The 23,154-nt window shown below is 54.2% G+C and overlaps 1 protein-coding gene across 6 annotated transcripts; it reads right to left on the reverse strand.

Annotated features, from left to right (window-relative positions):
* Positions 1-373: 373 nt before the first annotated feature.
* On the reverse strand, positions 374-22,072 carry Siglec1 (sialic acid binding Ig like lectin 1). Of its 6 annotated transcripts, none has more exons than XM_023718626.1 (22): positions 21,994-22,072; positions 17,038-17,113; positions 16,331-16,690; positions 15,807-15,932; positions 14,497-14,763; positions 13,957-14,211; positions 11,803-12,102; positions 10,661-10,918; positions 9,586-9,915; positions 9,211-9,468; positions 8,733-9,035; positions 7,004-7,261; positions 6,593-6,904; positions 5,557-5,808; positions 5,070-5,339; positions 4,742-4,993; positions 4,174-4,476; positions 3,045-3,305; positions 2,101-2,403; positions 1,787-1,889; positions 1,434-1,506; positions 374-974 (listed from the first exon to the last, which is right to left on the reverse strand). In XM_023718626.1, the coding sequence occupies exons 2-22, from the start codon at positions 17,090-17,092 to the stop codon at positions 939-941; spliced, it is 4,935 nt and encodes a 1,644-aa protein (XP_023574394.1). In that variant the 5' UTR covers positions 17,093-17,113; positions 21,994-22,072; the 3' UTR covers positions 374-938. The 6 variants fall into 6 exon arrangements, with proteins under 6 accessions (XP_023574394.1, XP_023574391.1, XP_023574393.1 ...); XM_023718623.1 differs by having other exon boundaries at positions 374-910; positions 15,807-16,106; XM_023718625.1 differs by having other exon boundaries at positions 374-942; positions 15,807-16,106.
* Between the last annotated feature and the right edge of the window lie 1,082 nt (positions 22,073-23,154).

The following is a 23,154-nucleotide window of genomic DNA, read 5'->3' on the forward strand; positions in this document are numbered from 1 at the left end:
AAACAGGAGAATCACTATGAGTCTGATCTACATAGTGAGACCCTGAACACCCTGTAGACCCTGTGCTAAATACAGAAGAAAAAAAAAAAGTCCCAGGATTGACTCCACAGGTGAGAGCCATTTGGAAACAAAACTCAATGGACTCTGTGCTCAGAATAAAACCCTCTTTCCAGTTTTTCTTGCAGGTTGGTGTGCTCATGTGAGCAAACTTCAGCTGAGGTGAAGGGGGTAAAATTGACCTATGCAACTTCTGGGTTGTGTGCACAGTGACAACGGATGTGCCTTCCTTCCACTTTCATTATTTCATCTTTTGGGTGGGGGGTGGGGGGGCATATGGCCGCAGTGGGGCCATCGTGAACCTCACTAGCAAAGTCTATCTTTTAGGGATGGAGAAAAGTAAGACAGAAGAAGCCTGAGCCCCAACACCTTACGCCACCATAGCATATCCAAACTAGTAGAGAAAGAAAAATAAAATTCATTTTGAAGCTGCTGTATTTGGTCTCATGTTAGAGCAGTCTGCCTTACTGATACACTGTATGGTACAGAGTTGCCCTGGCCGAGCTATGAGGACACAAATACCCTTCTGTTCCAATCATCCACAGGTCATTCAGGGGCAATGCCTCCTTTGGAAAAGAGATGATGGGGAGGAGAGAGGAGATCCAGAAGAAAGATAGAGGCATAGAGACAAGTGGATGGCTGGAGCAACTCAGATCTCTTGAGGGTCCCCTACAGCCAGCACCTTGTGGGTAGACAAAGTCTTTCCCTACCTCTCATGACCCATGTTTCATGGGGGGAGAGGGGTTTGAGCCAAGTCTTCAGAAGTCAGGTGTCACCATGCTCTTTGCGAAGAGGTAGCCAGGACCTGGCACTGCCTGCTTCACAGTGCCTGGTTTGTCAGTACTTCCTCCTCCTGGGGGCAGGCAGTGCCACCTGTCAGCTCAGCTGCTGAGCACAGAATAAAGTCCCACATGTGCCTGTGTCGAGATCAATACACTTTCCACAAAGAAGCCCGGGCTATAGGCTGACTGTGGCCATTTACCCTTTGTACCCCATGTGCCCCACCCCGTCCTAGGCAAGGTTCCCAGGGATTGGTGGTAATGCACATGCTGGAGCTCTGCCTCTGACCCCCAATGCTGCGCATCTGTGGGGGCAGGGCACACTGTCACCCCCGCCCAGGTGAGAGGCAGGCTCAGGAATGTTGAAGAACTGAAGACAAAGGCAAAATGGGTCTTGGAAGTAGGGGTGATGCTGCTAGCGAACCACACAGCCAGCCCTGAGCTGAGCATGGCTCTCGCTCACTCTAGCAGGGTCTTGGCTCCTTGTACTTCCTCCCCAACCTCCCCCTGGCCCCAGGCATCATCCCAGATGCCAGCTGGGCACTGCGAACAGGCTGGCATCAGGCCTGCATGTGCCCAGGTGTGCAGAATGCGTACCTGCATGTCCCCATGTCCATCAGAGAAGTTCATCTCCAAATTCTTGCTTAGGTGCAAATGCTGAGAACGCTTCCTGCACAGTCAAGAGGGGACTCAGAGGACTCTGCTCCTCCTTCCTTCCCCTGCCCATGTGGGCCCCAGGATGCCCCATTTCCAGAGCACCTCATTGTTCTTCCTCCCCAGCCCTTTCTTCAACAAACAGGGTGTGGAGGAGGAAAAAAAAGCTACAGGTGTAGAGGCAATTCTGGGGGAAATCCCTCACTAGGAGTAGCAGTACATGGACTTGGAAGGTAAGAGGTCCCCACAAAATAGGGGCGTGCTGGAAGAAAAAGGGCAGGGTGACCCAGACCTACCTCCACACATAGTAGGCCCCCAGCCCCAACAGCAAGCTCAGGAAGGCAGCCAGCAGTCCCAGCACCCAAAGGAGATGCTGGAACAAATGCAGCTGGTGCAGGGCTGCAACCCGGAGGAGGAACTCAGGGGCAGCCATGGCTCTGGGCCCCAGTGCTCCCTCCAAGGTACACCAGTGCTCCCCTCCCACTTCATGTCAAAGCCTCTATCTGGGCAACTCCAAGAGGCCAGCTGAGACCAGACAGACAGGCGTGGCACAGCAGAAGGGCTGAGCTGGAGGCAGCATAGAGGCCTGGGAGAGGGAGCACCCTCTCACCTGAGACCCCAAAGTAGGCAGAGGCAGAGGCAGCGCCCAGGCTGTTGGTGGCAGAGCACACATATTCCCCCTGGTCACTGGGCTGCAGTAGCTCCATGTCCACCCGCAGGGCATTGGGGGAAACTGAGACATGGATATGCGACTCTGCAGGAGCACCCTGTAGCTGGCTGGAGGCCACCAGTCTGCTGCCCAGGTGAAGGGTCAGGCTGGCTGGGGGCTCACTGTCCACCTGGCAGTCTAGGATGCCCTGGAGGCCACCCCCAGGCTCCACAAAGACCGTCATGGTGGGCGTCTTGGGAGGGTCTGTGGGGAGGAGAAAGTGGAGGTTTCAGGAAATGACCACAAATCCCTCCCTCCCTGCTGCTGTTCACACATGGTGACTTTGCTGCACCTCCTGTGGAGAGTGGAGTCTATTTCTGCATCCCTGGTGTCTGTGGCTCCCTCTGACCAACTGAAGGCAGAAGGGATATTGTGGGACTTAGGGGCTAGACCTCGAAGGTCTTGCTGCTCACTCTGCTTCCTGAATGGGACTGTGTGGGAAGGCCATCTTGGCCGGTCCAGCCTTGTGGAGCCACTGGACACCTACTGCCAGATGAGGTGAGGCCAGCAGAGCTGCCCAGCTGAACTCAGCCCAGATTTGAGACCCACAGAATTGTGAGCTGGGGATGGCTTGTTACACAGCAGTAGCTGCCTGATGAGGCCTGGATGCTACAGAAGACTAGACTCTGAGACCATGGCTGATGAGAGCCCATTGTGTACCAGGCACTCTGTATCTCCTGTGCCCCTCCAAGAACAGGGAGCTGACATGGCCCCCTTTCACTCGTGAGGGAAGCAAGACAGATGCACAGGGCATGGATTTGGTGAAGCCCTTGTTCTTTGCAGACAGAAGAGGAAAACTCGAGATGGGCACCTAAGAGGCAGGGAGGCAGGAGCTTAACACTCACAGAGCACTTGGAGCATGACAGGAGCAGAGGCAGAGGGGCCAGAGGGCAGCTCCACCTGGCAGTGGTACAGCCCAGCCTGGGCACGGCCCACACGGCTGAAGGCAAGAATGGGCCCCACATGAGCATGCAGTGGCCGACCATTCCGGAACCATGCAAAGGTGGAGTTGCCCGTGGGCCTGGGAGAAGGAGGGAGGCAGCAGCTCAGGTTCAGTGCGGTGCCCTCAGGAACCTCCAGGCCTGGCTCGGCCACCACGCTCACACCTGCAAGGTAAGGATGGGCAGGTTGTCAGGGCAAATGTTGGGAGCAGGTGAAGCTGGAAATTGATCTTATGCAAGAGGGCAGGACAAGCCAGATTGCCTAAAGCAGTCAAGCTATCTCAGTCTCATTTGAGAAAAGCATCCAGCCTGGTCAATGTCAGCTGTTAGTCACTAGGCAATCTTGTGTCACATGATACTAACTTTGCAAAGGTATAAATAAAGGCCCCTTCTGTTCTTTGGGTCTTTGCCAGTCAGGCAAACAGACTTCCACCTGAACCCTTCTTTCATCTTCTTGTCTATCTTTTCCTCATTCCTGTCTCTGTGTCTCCCCCAGGTACCCAAGAGACCAGTGAGTCCTTCAGACAAGGACAGGCAGGAGGTCAGGGCTCTACGGTCCTGTGCAATGTGCAGAGGTCTTGGTCATCTTGGGATCTAGGTGCCCCAAGGTGGGACTGTGCCTTTCCCCTCAGACAGTCAGAAGAGGGTTGCTTTGTATCTGGGAACAGGGCTACAGGCCAGGCCCCCCTCATCAGACCAGCCCATTTGATGCTGCATTTTGCACTCAGACTGGGCTGCCTGAGGGTGGGGCTCTGCTTCTGTCTCCACCCCAGACTGGGCTCCATGAGGACAGAGCTCTGTCTCCCCTCTTCCAGCTCCTCTTGTGCACTGTGGCACATGCTGTCCCTCACGAGATCCCGCAGGGTGAAGCCACATCTCCCCCCAGGCTGGGCGACTCCTCCAGTGATTTGGTCTCTCAGGGCAGTGCTATCTCCTGCCCCTTCAGGCCCTCTAGTGAGAGCTCCAGCCCCTCACATAGGGCCTGGATCACAGCATCCAAGCCCTCTTCTCTCCCCCTCCCCCACTTACTTACCTTCCACCCGCAGCTGCCAGGTGGTGCTCACTGAACCCAGCACATTGTGGGCCGTGCAAACATAGGTGTCGTCACCGCCTGCTGGCACATCCGGCACCTGCAGCTGCAGGGCGTTGCGGGCCACCTGGATGTACCTAGTTCCAGATGCTGAGCCGTGGAGCCCATGGCTAGTAGCCAACACTGTGCCATTGTGGGACAGTGCCAGCTCAGCAGGTGGCTCACTGTCCACTGTGCACTGTACCATAGCCATGGAGCTGGTCCTGGAGTCTCGGAAGGAGGAAAGGACAACATCCTGGGGGGGATCTGGAGGGTAGGGCACAGATGGGGCCTTGTCTAGGTGCTCTGTTTTACTTGTTGACCCCTGCCTGATGGTGGTGAGGTGAGCCTCTAGACAAACGGTCACTTCCTAGAAGTGACACCTTCCAGGAATCCTATGGGCAGAGTCCTCCAGGCAGGGGTCCTAGGGCTCCATGGCTTTGTTTCTCATGTGCCCATTGCTGGGCCCACTGCACTCCCTGTGCACCCCCACCCTCATCCCGGGCAGTGCCAGCCAAGGGTCCCTGCTCACAGAGGACTTGCAGGGAAGCTGGTCGGGAGCTGCGTGTGCCCTGGGCATCGTGGACCTGACAGGAGTAGGTGCCCATGTGAGCCCGTGTGGTCCTCGGGAACCTCAATGAGGCAGCTGTCCCCTCCTGCATCCAGCGGCCATTGTGGTACCAGGTATAAAGTGCGGGCGGGCGTGCAGCAGGGTCCTCACAGGTCACTGTGATGGAGGTTCCCTCAGGGACAGCAGCTGATGGAGCCAGTGTGACCCGTACACCTAAAGAGGTCAGGGTCAGCCAAGCCCAGGCAGACACTGCTGCTGATTCCTGCAGCCTGGGCCAGGCCTGCCTCACCCTCCAACCGAAGCTCCAGCGAGGTGTTGGCCTGGCCCAGAGGGCTGTGGGCTGAGCAGCTGTACAGCCCCTCATCACTGGGCCTCGGTGCCTGCAGCTCCAGTTGCAGTGTGTTAGGGACTGAGGTTGTGGATGAGGAAGCCAGGAGGTGGCCGGCATGGCTGAGGGCCAACTGGGCAGGTGGGCGGCTGTCCACCGTGCACAGCACCAGAGCCAGCTGCCCAGCACGGCTCTCCAGAAGGTAGGTCAGGCGTAGGCTGCGGGGTGCATCTGCAAGGGCCCAGAAAGTGTCCCAGGGGGCTTGCAGGTGGCACTGGAACCCAGGCGGGGCCTGGCTCTTACCCCAACTGCCCCTCTGCCCAGAAAGAACATTTCACCCCAAATCAATGCGCTTTGTCCAGTGCTCCATCCACTGGCTGGATATGGAGTTCTCGGCTAGCTGTGGGGCCCTGGCCTTGAATCCCTCCCTGCATCCAGCCAGACTCACAGAGGATATCCAGGGTGACAGGTGTGGAGAGGCGGGGCACCTGGCCAGGGGTCTCCACAGCACAGCGATAGGAGGCAGCGTCAGCGAGTGTGACGTTGGGCAGGGAGATGGAGTGGGCTCCTGGGCGCTGCTGCCCATCCTGGTACCACTTGTAGGTGAGCTGGGCTGGGTGAGTGGCCCACACGAGGCAGGTGAGGTTCACCTGCTGCCCCTCCTGCACAGTGGCCTTGGGCCACACCTGCACACTCACAGCTGGAGAGAGAGGGACACCCATGAAGGCCTGAGGTGGTGTGAAGGGGGTCACCTGTCTGCATGTGGGTGAGTCACCCTCAGGACGTGCCTCAAACGTGGCTCATTGTCTTCAGGGTGCTTCCAAGCTGATCCCTGGAGAGTCCTGAGTCCCTCCCTGCCCTGCTAGGGGCAAATAGGGGAGAACTAGGCCTCCCAGTGCCCCTGTAGTTTCTCCTTAAGATGCACTTTCTGATTAGTTTATAGGCAGGGCATCCATGAAAATTTCTGTGCTTAAAAAGAGTGTTTCCAGCTGGGTATGATGCCTCATGCCTGTAATCTCAGCTTTTGGGCAGGTTAAGGCAGAAGGGTCATAAGTTTAAGGCCAGCCTGGTTAACTTAGTGAGACTCTGTCTCAAAATAAATTATACAAATATAAATTAAAAAACCAGGTATGATAGCACACACCTGTAATGCAGCACTTGGGAGGCTGAGGCAGGGTTGCAGTGAATTTAAGGCAGCCTGGGTTACATAGTGAGTTGAAGACCAGCCTGAACTACATAATGAGACTGTCTCAACAAACAAAAATAAAATAAAATAGAGCTGGGAATATAATTTAGGGGAATAGTATCTCTGGGCCTAATCTCTAGTATCATATAAAAACAAAAATGAGAAAAACAAGAAAGATCCTATTTCAAGGGGGGTAGGCTTAGTGATATAGCTAAGTGGCTTCCGGAGCCCTCGCTCATCTCTGTTCTCTTTCGGGGTACACATGCATGTGCGTGCACACACCCAAACAAGAACTGACCCTGGGAGTCGAAGTCAGCTGAAGCTGAGGCACGGCCCAGAGTGTTGGTGGCCTCACAGGTGTAGATGCCCTCATCCTCTAGCACGGTGTTGTGGATCTCCACACGCAGTGCATTAGGGGTCACTGTCACCTGCAGCCGGGCATCCCTGCCAGCAGTTTCTCCCACAGCTTGCAGGGTGGAGGCCACTAGGCGGTCCCTGTGGAGCAGCTGCAACTGGGCTGGAGGGTCACTGTCCACACGGCACAGGATGAGGCCCAGTCGCCCTGGGCCTGTGTCCATCAGGGTGGTGAGTGTGACCTGGCGTGGGGAATCTGCATGGTGGGGAATGGTCAGGGTCTGGCCAGAGTCCCCCACCCGGGCTCTGTCATGGTCACAGCCCCTTCCCATCTATGAGTGGGATACGCCCTTACAGGACACATGCAGGCTGACCGGGGCAGCCAGACTGGTGGCTGAGCCTGGGGCCTGAACTTGGCAGTGGTAGGCACCAGCTTGCTTCAGAGTTATGGCTGGAATGCGCAGCATGGCCGATGTCCACTCGTGGCGGAGCTGGCCATCCCGAAACCAGAGGTATGAAGCTTCCTCGGGGACCCCCGTGGGCACTAGGCAGCTCAGGACCACAGTCTGGCCTTCCTGGAGCTCAGAGGATGGTGAGACTTGGACCCAGGCTTCTGCAGGGAGAGACCAAGGCAGGTATGGCCTCTGTACAATTCCAGCAGTCTAGGACTGCATGCCTGGCTGCGCAAGACCTCATGACCCTACCCTTGTGTCCCCGAAGGCTCTCCTTAGACCGCTGTCCAGCTTCAGCCATATGTCTCTGCTGCTTCTGCTCCCAACCCACTTATAGCAGCTCTGTCCTGCTTGGCACTCATCGCCCACCAACTGGAGTTATGGTTTTGTTCTGCCAATCACATCCCACCCACAGGACGCTGTGTCTATGGGAACCAGGATTTTGTGACACCTGCATGTGTGAGCTCTTGACAAATGTTGGTCCAACCCTTAAAGCACTGAAATAGGAGGGGTTCAGATCAAGCTGAAGGCCACCATCCTGCCCATGAACAGTGTCGATGGCTGAGGGCTTGAGGAGCAGGTGGTAGCTGTGCAACCTGGAGCTCTTCCAGCCCTCGCTAGCCCACTCTGCACCCAGATCCAGGCTACAAGAGCCAGGCACAAGAGCCAGGGAAACAGGCCCAGGTAGGTCCTGGTCAGTCCCCAGCCATGGAGCAGGAGATGAAGATCAAGAGTGACAAAACAGCACGGGGTGGAAAACAAGAGCACATGTCGTGCTGAGACCCAGACTACACTAGTCCAGGGTTAGTGGGGCCTGCAGATCGTGCACCACACAGTGAGCTCCTGAGAAAGACTGCCGCTCCATGTCTCTGCCTTTGAAATGAATATTATAAATAAGTAAAGATAGGGTCAGCAAGCACAGGGGCCGGTGTTCAATCCCCTGGCCTGCCATGCTGGCCCTGCCCCCGGGGCAGGCTGAGGCGACAATTGAGATTGGGCATGGTGGCATGTGCCTGTAATCCCAGCTCTTTGGGAGGCTGAAAACAGGAGAAACACTACAATCTGATCTAGTAGTGAGACCCTGAACACCCTGTTGACCCTTCCCTAAAAAACAAAAACAAAAACAAACAAACAAACAAAAGATACACAGAACAAAGGTCCAAAGTAAATGTGCGAAACTGGCCACTGCTAATTATTATAGGAAAGGAAGCATGTTCATTTTCTGGGTATTACCTTTCCTTTTTTCTTGCTTATTTGCTTGGGAGTATTTGTGTACAGAAGGATATGAATATGTATATGCATTCATACATATATGTGCATAATACATGTGTATATTAAGCTTTTTATGATAATTTTTACTATACTTACAACAAAATTATATCATTAACAAGTAAGTTATGTCAGAAGCGTGCTAACCAAACCAGCCGCCTAGCCTAATTGCCACTGCCTCCCAGTGGCTGCTGTAGTAATGACAGGCAAAAGTATCTACCAGGAAGAAAAGGGAGGCTGCCTGGATGAAAAAGAGAAAGACTTCCGTTTCTGTGCAAAATCCACAGCACAAATACAACTCAACACCTGGACAAATAGCCCCCTGGTATTAGGGTCTACCATCATCAAAGGACACATGCTTACCTCGGACATGGAAGAAGAGTGAGGTGTTGGCAGATCCCAGAACATTTGTAGCTTCACAGTGATAGTGACCAGAGTCCCCAAGGGCCAGTTCTCGGATTTCCAGCTGCAGGGAGTTGGGGGTGGCCTTGGCCTGGAGCCTATCATGGGATGGGAGCTGGAGTCCAAGGCTGGTGGCCAGAAGGTGCTCTCCGTGGAACAGGGACAGCTGAGCCAGGGGATGGCTATCCACAGTGCAGATGAACATGGCCATGTGACCCTGACCCATGTCCAGGAGGGCTGACAGCTTTGGAGGGTCTGGGGGATCTGTAGGAACAGGGAGCTCAGGCTTTTGCAGCCCAGCCCACCCTGCCACACTATGTCCCCTCCCCCTACACACAAAAGCCTAGGCCCAGCCAGGCTTTGCCCTGCCAACACCCCAGCCCTACCCAGTGTGCTCCAGAGCTACCCCCAGCACCCCGCTGCCCTGCCTGGCACCCACAGAGCACATTCAGGAACACAGGGGCGGAGGGCTGGGTGGCAATCTCAGTGATGAGCTGACAGGCATACAGGGCAGCCTCAGTCCTGGCCACAGATGGCAGCCTCACAGTCTCCTGGGGACTCTGAGTCCACAACGCCCCATTCCGGAACCAGGAGAAGTTGGCAGGGCGATCAGTGCCTTCCCGGCTCACGCTGCAAGTCAGGTTGGCCTCTGTGCCCTCTTCTAGTGAGTCAGATGGGGTGATGACCAGGACAGTGGCTGGAGAGCAGGGGACACAGGCTCACTGGAGACAGCCCTTGCTCTGACCACCCCCACCCCAGCCAGAGACCAGAAGGAAGGCCCAGGGGCTACAGAGGCATAGACCCTGCCCCTCACCCTGGGCATTGAAGGTGACTGAGGCTGAGGCGTTGCCCAGGGCATTGCTGGCCTCACACAGGTACACGCCCTCATCCTCCAGCACTGGGTTGGGAATCTCCATCCGAAGCAGGTTGGGCTCGTTGGTGACCTTTGTACGTGGGGAGCAACCCCCACATGTGCCACAGCCTCCCATAGATGATGTGGCCACAACATGACCCCCATGGAGCAGCCGTAGATGGGCAGGTGGGTCACTGGCCACACGACACAGTAGGAGGCCACGCCGCCCAGCCTCAGCTCCAGCTGCATCCAATTCCAGGTGCACAGTGAGTGTGGGCTGGTGTGGGGGATCTGTGGAAGGAAGAGCAGGGCCCTCACCTCAAGGCCACTGCCAGGCCCCAAGTCCACTCCAGGATGGGTGCCCAGAGCACACCAGACAAAGGCATGACCCCAGAGCAGCCATAACCAGCTGTGCAGGCTGTGCACAGCCAAAGGGAAACCGGACCAGGGCCCCGGTGCTGGGTGACCCTTCCTGGAAGAAGGGGAGTGGTTTTCTAGCTGGAAGTATGTGCTACGTGGCTGTAAGTCTCAGCTACTCCTGAGGCAAGACCTGTACCTGTGTGTCAGGAAGGTTTTCTGGGACTTAAATGTTCCCTGAATAGGACTCAGCCCCTGGCCACTGCAGCGTATCTGCCTGTGGCAGGATGGAGAGGGCCTGGTCTGTCCAGTGCCAAGGGCTTCTTTCTTAATATCTACAGGAGCCCTGGGGGCCCCGTCCACAGGGCATGTACACATCTATAGAAGTTTGTTGTCCCAGACCCCACCTCCCGAAAATGAAGGGGGGTCAGAATATCTTTGAGAAGAGGGGCAAGTGGGCTATGTTTGGAGGCCAAGACACAGAGAAGTAGAGGAGGCCCCAGCCTCATGGTCCTGATTTCAGCCCTGGGTGGGAAGGTCTCAGTGGCCTGCCTATGACCACACTTTTTCTTCAGTCCGCAGGGCAGGATGGAGTCAAGTGGGCTGGAGGAGTTGGGGCTACTGCTGGTGCCCCAGGTGACCCTCCCCACAGTGGGTGTGGCCGGGCGAGGCTTCTCACAGAGCACAGTGAGGACAGTAGGCATGGAGGGGCCGCTGGTGCCGTGGTCGTCCTGGGCGCGACAGTGGTAAGAGCCGGCATTGGTGCTGGAGGCCGCAGGGAGCAGGAGGCTGCTGCTGGGCCCCTCAAGGAGCAGCGCCCCATTCAGGTACCAGGAGAAGCGGGTGTCTGGCCCTGGGCTCAGGCCACTCCTGCAGGTCAGAGTCACCGCCTGCCCTTCCACCACCTCGGCCGCTGGGCTGATGAGGAGCCGGGCAGCTACAAGAGAGGGGAGGAAGCTGGGGAGGCTGCAGGGCCTCACCCCACCCACCACCTGCAGCAGGAGTTTTCACCTCATTCTCTATGACTGTAGCCAGGTCTAGGCTAGTGGTGGATCAGGAAGGTTCAGCCTTGAATACCAATTTGGACCTTCTGGTAGTAGCTGTCTATGGCACAACTGAGGATTCTGAGCCACAACTTAGCTTGTGCCAAAATCCTGGTTTGACTGATTTATTATGAGGCTATGTCTATCACAGCCTCAGAAGGAGGGAAGGGCACCCCACTTCTCTATTGTGCCTCTTTCATCTAACTCCTAGCACAGACCCTGGACTCCTAGAAGGAAGAGTGATGGAGACCACGACAAAGCAGCTCGGGCCAGACTGAAATTAACCAGTGGGCTCTTCGTGGTTACTTGTGAGTCTGCCCAAGGCTTGGGCTCCTTGTCTGGAGATGGGCAGTGGACTCATAGTAAGAGACCGTCTGTGAGTCACTGGTCCCTACTGAGTCTTGTAATGGTGGGTGAAGCCACCCACCATTCTGTGAGGTGGTGAAGCCTGTGGTTGCTGTTGAGAAGAGTCATAAGACACGATCACAGCTTGATCTTTCCCCTGAGAGAATCTCAAATTCTGTGAGAGGGCTTTGATCCTCCTGGGACCCTGAAATCACTCCATTTGCCTCTTTTTATTTAGCCATTGTCATACACTCATTTGGAGGACTGTGGGCCTGATCAGTCTGCAGTAACTAAGGCATAGTACTAACCCGATACCTGGCATCTGAACAGGAACCTGTGGAAGAGGCCAGAGCAGGCCTTCTATTTGGGACTCCTGCCACACAGGCACATGCACATACACGTGCACAGTCCCACTCCATCTGCGCCCTCTTACCATTGGCTTGGAAGTCCAAGGTGGAGGTTGAGTTTCCGAGGGAGTTGGCAGCCGTGCACTTGTATTCCCCACTGTCAGCTGCAAGCAGGTCTCGAATCTCTAGGCGCAGGGAGTTGGGAGCCGAGGAGATGGTGAAGCGGGGGTTGTAATCACTCTCCCCTGAGCTGGAGGCCACAGTGAGGTCCCCGTGGGACAGCATCAGCGTGGCTGGGGGTTCACTGACCACGGAGCACTGGAGGATGCCCACGAGCCTGGCCTGCGTCTCTAGGAAGCCACTCAGGTCTGGGATGAGGGGTGGGTCTGTGTGAAGACCAGAGGTGGACCTGTCACCCTCAACAGCACTTCCAGGTCCCCTATCAGAACCTATGATCCTGGGCCCTTTTGTACCAGAATACCCTGAAAAGAGGACTGTCCAGGAGCTCCTTGCTGGAAAGTCCCTGAATTGTCCCATCAATCCTTACAGCTGCTCTGCAGGCATAGGTCAGGACCGCACTTCTAAGATGGGAAAGCCAATAGGGACCAGGCACCTTAAGCAAGCAATCCAAGGGGACATTACCAGTATGGGACCAACAACATGTGGGCCTTTCAACAGAATGACAGACACACGGAGTGACAAAGGGCAGAGTCTCAAACAAATGTAAATTGAAGGATAGCCTTGTGCCCTTCAAGGTTCAGCATCATGAAAGATAAGGAAAGACTGAGGAAACGTCCCCACGGGACAGGACACGGCACACAGAGACACAAGGATCCAGCCGTAAATGTGTGAACCTGGATTGGCTCCTGGACTAGAGGAAAAAATGCTGTGAAGGACATTATGGGTCAATCGCTAAAGTCTGGACAAGTGCTGTTGCTTAGTCTTGGACCAGTATCACATTTCCTGATTGTGGCTCTTATACTGGAATGACATACAGGACAGGTCTTGAGAAGTACATGCAGGGAAGTCAGAGGCAAAGAGGCTCCATGTCTGATGCTCAGGAACAGGAATGCAGACCGTCCTCAACTTACATGGTTCCACCTCCTTTCTTCCCAGCTTTACAAGGGCATAAAAGCAACACATGTTCTATGGAAATTCTACTTTGAAGTTTGAGATGGTTTTGGTTTTGATCTTGTTTTTGGCTTTTTTGAGACAGTGTCTTGCCATGTAGTCCAGGCTGGCCTTGAACTTACCCCAACCCTCCTGCCTCCGCTTCCTGAGTGCTGGGATGATAGGTATGCACCACCACAACCGGCTTGAAGCTTACATGTTTACCTTTTCTCTGGCTAGTGATTTGTGGTTTGGTCCTGTCTCAAGGTGCATGGTGAAGGTACTGTCTGAGGCCCTGCTCACCCACTTGATCCCAAGGACAAGCCACTGGCACAGGTATTCAATAAATTACATGAGCCACACAACTCTTCATTACGAAGCAGGTTGTGTGTGAGCTGTCCCTGCCAAACCACAAGCTAATGTAAGGGCACTGAGCATGCGTGCTTAAGGCAGGCTAAGCAGTAGGAGAGAGACAGAGAGGGAGGGAGCGAGAGTGAAAGGGTGAAATAAATGAACCAAAATGTATTTAGAGAATCTAGGTTAAAGGTATGTGATAATTGTTTGTACTATTCTTACAATGTTCATAAGTTTGAACTTATTTCCAAGTACAACTTTTTTCCCATTACTGGGCATCGAACTCTGGGCCTCACACATGCTAGACAAGCACCACTGAGCTGAGCTATATCCCCAGCTGGAAAGAAAATGTTTTGAGGGCTAGTGAGATGGCTCAGTGGTCTAAAGCACCTACTTGGAACAAGCTTGGCAAAGCACAGGGACCGCAGTTCGATCTCCCAGCACCACAGGCCAGCCCGCCCCGCCCCCTGGTGGACTGAGCTGGCCACACACACACTCACACACACACAATAAATAAATAAATAAATAAATAAATAAATGTGAAAGAAAGAAAATGTTTTGAAAAGTAGGAGGCAACGGAGGCCCAGGGAGGACAAAGCCTTGCCCAGGCGTAAACAGCTGGACCATGAGTTCCAGGCCACTGGGCCACAGAATCCACCTGGTTTACCATATGGGTAAAGTGGCCTCCACTTCCATGCCAGGGACCCAGACTCCTGCAAGACTCCACTCTCCTGTCCTGCCCCGCGGTGTCCACTGCCACCACCCTGGCCACTTACGGCTGACCAGCACGCTGACAGGGCCAGAGCGCACGCTGCCCAGGGCGTTCTGCATCTTGCAGAAGTAGAAGCCAGTATCAGCTCTGGTGGCCGAGTGCAGCCGGAGGGTGGGGGTATGGGCGTTCTCCAGCAGGACCTGGTTCTTATACCAGCTGTAGCGGAGCCCACTGGGCGCCTCCTTGGGTGTGTCGCAGGCCAGCGTTACCGTCTGGTTCTCCAGGATGGGGCCTGATGGACTCACCTTGACCTTGGCCACTGTGAGAGCAACACAAGGCATACTAAGAGGTTCCTCAGTGACCCTCAGAATCCTGGGGTGCAACTGTTCAGTGTGAATATCTGCAGATTCTACTTCACTGTCTCCACCTCCCATGCAGGTGCTTAGAGTCACCCTGCACTTCCCCATTCTGCCTACCAGGGTCCTCCTGACATCCCACCTCTCAGCAAGGGACATCTGTCTCACATGGAGGCAGAACTGGGTCTCTATGCCACCTGGCCATAACTGTCCCTGCCTAGACTCTATCCTGCTCCCCTAGTACTCACTGAAGACATGGAGGCTGATGGGTGGTGAGACCGAGGAGCCCACTGTATTTCTGGCTTGGCAGGTGTAGACACCAGAATCCTCCCAGGCTGCCTGAGACAACTGCAGCATGGGGCCATCGGCTTTGAGGTGCACCCCGTCCTTGAGCCACTGCACGGAGCTCACAGTGGGGTAGCTGCTGTTCACTAGGCAGGTGAGTGTGACCGGACTCCCAGGAAAGATGTTCTGGCCCAAGGGGTTGAGGAGGATCTCCACGCCCTTGGGGGCATCTGCAAGGCCCCATGGGGGTGTCGAATGAGTTACAAGGCAGGACAGGATGGGGACACTTCTCCCCATCTTTCAAAGCTCTGCTCTAAGGAAGGTTACCCAGGGAAAACATCAGACTCAAGTGGCCCGTGTCCAGGGCAGCCACCCCCCCTACCCCAGCTGCTTCCATTCTTCTCCACCTAGACTCTGCTAACTGGTCAGTGCTTGCTCATGCAGCCTTCGGCTTCACAGCACTGCCCGCTGTCTCATTCTGATCGAGGTGATGGCATGGAGAGGGTCACAGGCCCACACGGTTTTAGTGGCCTGTGGTTGCTGTTGAAAAGAGACCAGCCCCCAAATGGTGGGGAGGCTAAAGGGAGCATCAGATTAGCTCTCAGAAGAAGTGACTAGTTGGTAAGGAAGGGACCCACAATAGTAAGAAATTGATTCTTCAAATCTGTTCCAAGACCTCTATGCAAATATGCTAAGAAAAGCTCATGTTTCCCACTGCCAAGCACCCTTCTACCTTCTTTCATTTTCTTCCAGCTCCATGAGAGAAAAGCAAGGTATCATTAACTACATTCTACCATTCTGGTGAAAACACCAGCCCTGGGAGGCGATTGTTTGCCAGTCTTTGCAGGAGGCCAGCGGCTGGTCTGGGAGCAGCTGCCTCTGTGGAACAGGTGCCCATTTGACTGAGCTGGGAGGAGGTGGGACTCACGGAGGAGTCGAGCTTTCTCCACTTACTCAGTCAGGCCCCTGCCACAAGCAGTTTACAACAAGAAAAGGGTGCAATCTGCTCCTCAGCATCCTCTAGAGAGAGGCTGAACTCTGGGGTACTTGCCACCGACCCCCAAAGCTCCATGGAATCTCTTGTGTCTCCCTCTTTCTGCTCCTCCAGGCCTCACAGACAGGCCCCTCTAAAGCCAGCAAAGGCAGAAGAGAGCCATTGTGCCTGGCTCTTCTGGCTTGGAGAAGAGCCATCCACCCTGTCTAGAGGCTTGAGTGTGCCCAGCTTGGCATCAGGAAGGAAGCTGCTCCCAGGTGTCCCTCCCCAGACACTCACACTGCACATGGAGATAGAGCTGGCCTTGACTCATGAGGTTGGCCACTGAGAGCTGACAGAGCAGGGCCCGACCGTGATCCTTCCAGGATAGGGCCATGTGGAGGGTCTCCATGTGGCTGATGCCATCTGTGGGGTCAAGCTTCTGGATTTTGGAGATGACAGAGCGAGTGGGGTCCTGACCCTGCCACTGCAGGCTGACAGGCTTCTGCAGACACACGTAGGGTGTGGAGCAGTTGAAGGTCACCTCTGTGCCTTCAAGCAGCTCCTTGGGTGAGGTGATGATGGGCTCCTGGGGCATCTCTGAGGACAAAGACAGGAGAGCTCAGAACCACCACCACCCCCTCCCTCTGCAACACCTGCGAGCTCCTGCCCTAGCAACCCCAGGTGAGGGATGAGCTCCAGTCCAGAGACCTCAAGGGCAGGAAAGGCTGCAAGGAGGAAGCAGGATCGGCAAGGATGAGATGGGACAAGGATGAGGCTGTGAGCTAGGCAGCCAGGCTGCAGCCAGAACACCCCATCCTTACCTGTCACGGTGACTGAGGTGCCTTTGAGATCCGACCAGCGATTGCCCTCGCTGATCTCAAAGCGGAAGTTGTAGGCACCAGCATCCTCAGGCTTCAGGTCGCTCAGCTGCAGGGTGCATGTTTTGTGGTTCATGTCTCCGAGCAGCTGTGCACGGCCGCGGAAGCGCGACTCCACCAGCTCAGGGTTGGCTGAGTGGCTCACCACCTGCCTATTGCCTGAGTACTCATAGTACCAGATGGCAGTGATGGCATTGGGCACCTGCACATTGGCGGGGAAGCTGAAGGTGCAGGGGATGAGAAGGCAGGAACCTTTCACACCCTGCACGTCTTTGGGACTGGAGACGCCCCATGAGGGCTGGCCTGTGGAAAGAGTGATGGGGCAAAGAGGAGGATGATATGGTCTGGGGACCCATGTGCTCCAGAAAGGTGCCCCAGATAGGATCCCAGACCCTGCCCTGACCCCACAATCCCCTGTAGCACAGATAGCCTCTCTCAGTGCCCCCAGGTGGGGGTACCCTTGCCCCACAGCTTGGCAGAAGCGTGTCAGGGTAGCTTCCAGAGGGACATTGGCCCTTCTCTTCCCTGCTGCTACCTCCCTGTGTCTTTCCTCAATTGCAGCAGTCAGACCTCGCCAGGCATGATCCAGACTGCTGGGGCTGAACCTCCGCTGGCAGAGCCCTGGAAACCGAGCACTGGCCGCAGCTTACCTGAGGAAAAGACCGAGGCAAAGCTGAGCAACTGGAGCAGGAAATCCATAGCCATGTCCCAGGCTGGTTCTGGTGCCTAAGAGGGAAAGGCACTGGGCTGGCTTGGCACACAGGGGTCTCCTTGGAATACCTCAGGGCATTCAGCCCCAGAGCCTACTGAGAGTCCAGCCCTGTGTCCCACCTCCTGTGCTGGCCAACCCAGGGAGGAGACAGGTCTTCTTAGGGCTTCCAGAGTGGCCACCAGCAAGGAGACAGGAATCCACCTTCTAGGCTGGGGCTGTGCCTAGAAATATCCTCACTTAGTGGCGTGCCCCAGAAAGATCTCCTGCACCCCCTGGCCCTACCGCAAGTTCTTCTTTCCCCTCCCCTCAAGAACACAGTCCCAGGGCTCATTATCAGCTGTTTCAACCTCCTCCTTCACTTCCTGGCCCCCTCCTTCCCACTCAAGCCAGAAGGAACTGGAGCCCAGAGACACCCAGTGACTGACTCCAGGATACTCAGTAACAAGGAAGATTTCTCACTGGAATTTTTTTTTTCCCTCATCACAGAGGTTATGAGGCCATAATGAGATTTTTGTTTGTTTTCTTGAGGTACAAGGTATTGAACCCAGGGCTTTCGCACTAAACTATATTCCCCAGGCCATTTTTTTGATGTAGGGTCTCACTAAGGCATTAAGTTGCCCAGACTGAGCAATTGAGATCTTCCAGTCTCAGCCTCTCAAAGTGCCGGGATTACAGAAGTGTGCCACCAGGCCTGGTCTTAATGGAGCTAGACTGCTTACCAAAGTGCTGCCTTTAAGAGTCACTCCTCTGTTTTAAAGTTTTCTGTGGCTCTCCATTGTCTTTAAGAGGTAAAAACCTCCCTTTTCTTGCCCTGTCATGTCTGCCCGCAGGCTCCTAGTTACCCAGCTGTGACATCTACCACCACAAGTGATCTTTGTCTACAGACAACTTTTTCTTTTTTCTTTCTTTTCTTTTTTTTTTTTTTTTTTTTTTGGTGGAACCAGGGATTGACTGTCTACAGACATCTTATCCAGACTTCAAGGCAAGCACAGATGGGATTTTCAGCTGGACCTTTCCCTTCAGAGTCCTGATGGTCACCCTAGAGTTATCTGTGTTTGCCTTGTGGCCTCTTATGAGTGGCCATTTTGGAGGGTCTGGAACTGAGGCCATGTGCAGTGCAAAGCCTCAGGCATACTCAGCTCCCTTAGTGATAAAGGGGTATGGGCTTCTGAGCCTCTTTGGCATTCAGAGTAGAAGCCGAGAGGTGACAGGGAAAGTCTAGGTGTTCCAGGTGATACAAGGGCGCAGCACAGGCCCTGTGCCATGGAGTGCTTCTGGTGAGGAGGGGGCTTTCTGGGACCCCACAGGTATGGACTAGGGAGCGGGTAGATCAGGGTGAAGGCCCTGGTTAACTACTGCAAAAGGAAAAAGATATCCAACATAGCATCACAAAATTACCCATCGTCCCACTCCTAAGCATACATGGAAAAGTATGGAGAGGTTTGCCAGGGTTCCCAGCAGCATTTTCACAATAGCCAAAGGGTAAAACAGCAGCAGTGTCACATCAGAATGACCAGCAAGATGTGCCATATGCACACGATGGAGCGGTCGTCGACTGCAAGGGGAATGACATCCTAATGCTGGGCACAACACAGGCAAACCTTAAAAACATTATGGCTTTGCTTTGCTAGATGGGTTTTTTTTTAAATATTTATTTATTTTTTATTTATTACATTTATTTATTGTGTGTGTGTTATTGTGTGTGTGTGTGGCCAGCTCAGCCCACCAGGGGGCGGGGCTGGCTGGCATGTGGTGCTGGAGGATTGAACCGAGGTCCCTGTGCTTTGCCAAGCTTGTTTCAAGTAGGTGCGTTAGACCACTGAGCCATCTCTCCAGCCCAATGGTCTTTTTTTTTTTTTTTTTTTTTTTTTTTTTTGCAGAACCGGGGATTGAACTCAGACCCTTGCACTTGCCAGGGAAGTACTTATTCCACTGAGCCATCTCCCTGGCCCCAACTTTGCTTTGCTATACTGGGGATTGAAGCCCAGAAGTACTCAGCTACATCCCCAGCCCTTTTATGTATTTTTAATTTTCAGACAGGATCTTGCTAAGTTGCCTAGGCTGGCTTTGAGCTTGCAATCCTCCTACCTCAGTATGTAAAGTAGCTGAGATTCCAGGCACGGGCACCACACCAGCTGAACACACGAGTGTGATCAGCCAGACACAACAGGATGAATATTACATAATTTCACCTGCATGAAATTTTTAGAGCATATAAATTCCTACAGACAAGACATAGACTAGACGGTACTAGCAGCTGGGGGAAGGAAAGAGTGGAGAGTTGGGGTTTAATGAGTACAGAGTCTCTATGTGGATACTAAGAAAGTTCTGGAAAGAGACAGTAAGATGGTTACACAATAATACAGATATATGTATTGCTATCAAGTACATTTAAGACAGTTTATTCAGGAAATCATACAAGATGGAAATAGCACCATCTCTATATGCGCACGTGTGCACGCGTGGGGCCAACTTTGCAATCCTCCCTGGTGCCTGCTGGCTCAGCAGATGATAGGAGGGCTTGGGGAGGCTGCAAGTGGGGACAGGAAATGCATGACATCTCCCAGGCCCCAGCCCATCCGCCTCAGCTGACTGCTGGCTACCCTAGGGCACACCTGGGAAGGGGCAGAGCCGAGATCAGGCGTGGATGAGGCCGAGGCACTTTGATGCCTGAGCAGTGCTGAGCCTGATGTAGAAGGCAGAAGGAACATCCAAACAGGGAGTGCACCAAGGACACGGGCAAGACAGGAAGATCTCCGCTCAGCAGGCAGCCAGGACCTGTCCTCAGCTGGAGAAAGCACTAGACCTGCTGTTTCCAGGGACCTGTATCCCAACTTGGCGCCAGGAGATAATCTAGGCCCTCAGGGTGTCAAGCTCAGCCCCTCTACAGCTGGGGACATTCGCACAAGTTGTGTCCCCAGCTCCCTGGGGTTCTAGAAGGGGCAATACAGAAGCTTATGGAGAGATTGTGGATGTAAGTATACAGATCCCAAAAGAATGCATATTCAAAATAAAATTAATTAAAAGAAAAGAAAGAGTTCATAGGGCTGGGGAGATATCTTGGTGGTCTAAGCGCCTGCCTGGCAATTGCAAGGACCCAAGTTCAACCCCCAGTACTGCATGCTGTGCTGTCCCTGAAACTGGGTTTGGTGGTATATGCCTGTAATCCCAGCTTTGGGGAGGCTGAGACAGGAGGATTACTGAATCCAAGCTGCATAGCAAGACACTGTACCAAAAAAAGAAAGAAAGAAAGAAAGAAAGAAAGAAAGAAAGAAAGAAAGAAAGAAAGAAAGAAAAGTGCATAGGAGAACTTCCTAGAAGCACCAGAACACTTGGAGGTCATCTCTGCCTAGCCCACTGCTGTCCTTGTGGGTCTACTCTGTTGGAGCCCCCTTATTGGCTTAGTGACATGGCACACATGCTGCAGCCAGCTGTTTGTTAACACTGAAAGCTCCAACAGGTCCTCTATCACTGACTTAGCCTGTTCCACACCAAAGGCCAGCCTTGGCCCAGAGAATTTTCCTGGAAAAAGAAAGAGCAGGCACAAAGCCAGAAAGGGAGCCTCTTGTCCCTGTGTGAAACCTGATGCGGAGGGGAAGGTGCCTCTGGGCTTGGGATGGGGCAGCTGGGCCTAGCAGGTACCCAGTGCCCTCTGGTGGCAGTGATTCCAGTCCTGAGAAAGGCGAAGAATGAGGGTACTCGGGGGCAGGAACCCCTGTGGCCCTTCTTACACAGTGACTCTTCAGAACACTGCATTGCTCCCAAACAGAAGTTCCTGATGCTCATTCTGTGTTTCCAAGTCTTGAGTGCTCCAAAGGCAGGGTTTCAATTCCCACCTTGGAATTGGAATCAGGATGGGTTGGAGTGGTCTGGTGCTCTGTGGGGAGCTGCTTTGGCTGCATGTGAGATCGACTGTTCAAGGATATCTGGGCAGGCTGAGACCCCAAATCCCTGACTTCAGACCCTGAGGCTGAGTCCAGCCAGGCAAGATAGGGCAGAGGTCATTTCATTGTAGCCAGCTGTGCCTGGGTATAGAATTCAGTTTCTGTTTCCCAACACCAGGGCTTCTCCCCAACTTCCCTATCTGGCTGGAGAAAGAGGGACATTGGGACATGGGGTGATTGATACAGCCAGCTGGCAGGCTCTTGCCCAAAGACAGGAAGTCAGGGCATAGCCAGGTCATTCTAGGAATAGATTGTCTTCAAAGAGAGGAAAGCCCCAAAAATGCAGGCCCAAAATTCATTCTGAAAGCCATAGAAATCATGAAGACTGGGCATGGCTTTGACTTGAGGGGCTGAAAACTAGCATTTGGCTCCTTAGCTGGGCTTTGGATGGCCCTGGCGAGAGCCCCCAGCCCCTAGATGTGTGGGGCAGGATGGGGTCCTCTGCAGTGGTGATGAACCAAGAGGAATGGGGTGGGTCAGAGTAAGGGAGCCTCTGAGCATGGAAGCATGGAGTTTGGGATGTGATTCAGCCTGGGATTGGGGCCTCCAAGGGGCAGTGTGGAATGACAGCTGGGGGTGGGTGACACCCGGAGTTGGTCACAGGTGATGCTGAGGCCTGGCTAGGTTAAGGGCGTTGGGTTGGGTGGTGTGGGAAGGATGGAGCCACTGGGGTTGCATGAGGAAGGTGATTAGTAAGTGGCTGCCAAGACCATGTAGGTGAGGGGGCTGGGCTTGGGGCTGCAGTGGGGTGGGCTCAAGTCTGGGAGTGGGCTGTGATTTGGGAGGATTTAGAGTGGTGGGAGGATTGGGGTACTGAGTACAGCTTTGATTAGTGTTTCAGTCTTGGGTTTCTTTGGAGTCCAGCATCCACATCCACATGTCCCCCAAAAGCCCCAGCCCCCCCATCCCCCGCTACATCCCCCCAGCCTCTGGCTCAGGGTCAGCAGTACCTGGTCAAGGAGGAAGTAGCTCCAGGGGCAGCCAGAGCTCCCAGTGCACGCAGCTGGCTCCTGTCTCTGCACCGCAAGCGATGAGGATCAGGACTCAGCTCTGCTTCCTCTTTCCCAGTGCCTTAGTTCTCCTCCTAGCACAGAGCTCCTGGGTCAGGGAGGCAGCTGCAGCCTTGCACAACACCAAGACAGGAAGGATGGAGGCAGGCCGGCCGGGGACTCTTTAGGATGTGATCAAGCAGAAGTCAGATGAGGGGGCAAAGCCTCCTCCCAGGCAAATAAAAAAGGGGATGAGCCATGCCCACCCCCTCTCTCTGGGCCACTGGGGAAGTGGGGAGACTGGGAGGCCGAGGGGAGCCTTCTGCTGACAGGGAAGGAGTAGAACCCAAGGTTGGTGGGGGATGTCAGGATACCCAGACCAAAAGTGTCCTATTCTCCAGGGCCTCCAGCGCCTCCCTAGACCTCACTGCTGCCTCTACAAACTTTCAAGAAGCAGGCCCTACTTGTGGGAACCCAGGGGCTCCAATGTCCAGGACATTCCTCAGGCCAAGTGGAGTGTCCCTTCCTCATTGTTCGTTATGCTAAAGACGCTGTCATTGTGGAGACAGTTATAACTCTGGAGCCCATTTTTCTGAGGGACTACTATGTGTACCTGACACATCAGATGTTAATTGTTCCAAACAACCCCAGATACAAGTGACACATATTGTAAAAAATATTTCAACTCAAATTCACTCCCAAGTCTTGGTGGGAGCCTGAGGTTGCTGATCAGGCCCGTAGGCCCTGTGGGCCAACCCAATTGTGCAGATCTAAAGCAGATCTTAAATTGTGAAATCTTAAATCAGGGTGGACCAGAATTCTGATCACAGTGGTCCAAAGCACCTGTCTGGCAGCATTCTATCCTGCCGAGGACAGACACCCTCAGTGCCTGAGAGATTAGCTCTCTATCACTCTGTCCTTCATTGACAGCCGTCTGGGCACCTGTTGTGTTTTGTGTCTAGGTGTCCCCCCTCCATAGCCTCATGTAGTCGTGGAGGGCTAGTGGAGTTTGTGATTGATTATTGTGGGTGTGGATGCTGCACCCGCCCTGGGCAGGTAATCTGCATTACAATGTAAGGAGGGGCGAGAGGCTGGCTGGCTGCCTGAGCTGCTGCCCCTCCT

This window comes from Octodon degus, unplaced genomic scaffold, assembly GCF_000260255.1.
Source record: "Octodon degus isolate 3935 unplaced genomic scaffold, OctDeg1.0 scaffold00060, whole genome shotgun sequence".
NCBI lineage: Eukaryota > Metazoa > Chordata > Mammalia > Rodentia > Octodontidae > Octodon > Octodon degus.

Coding starts and splice junctions, on each gene's coding strand:
- Siglec1 (XM_023718622.1), bottom strand. CDS start 17,092: ATGGCTATGGATTTCCTGCTCCAGTTGCTCAGCTTTGCCTCGGTCTTT. Junction 9,916..10,660: donor TACTGTCCTCACTGTGCTCT/GTGAGAAGCCTC, acceptor TTCCTTCCACAG/ATCCCCCACACCAGCCCACA. Junction 7,262..8,732: donor ACTCTTCTTCCATGTCCGAG/GTAAGCATGTGT, acceptor CTCTCCCTGCAG/AAGCCTGGGTCCAAGTCTCA.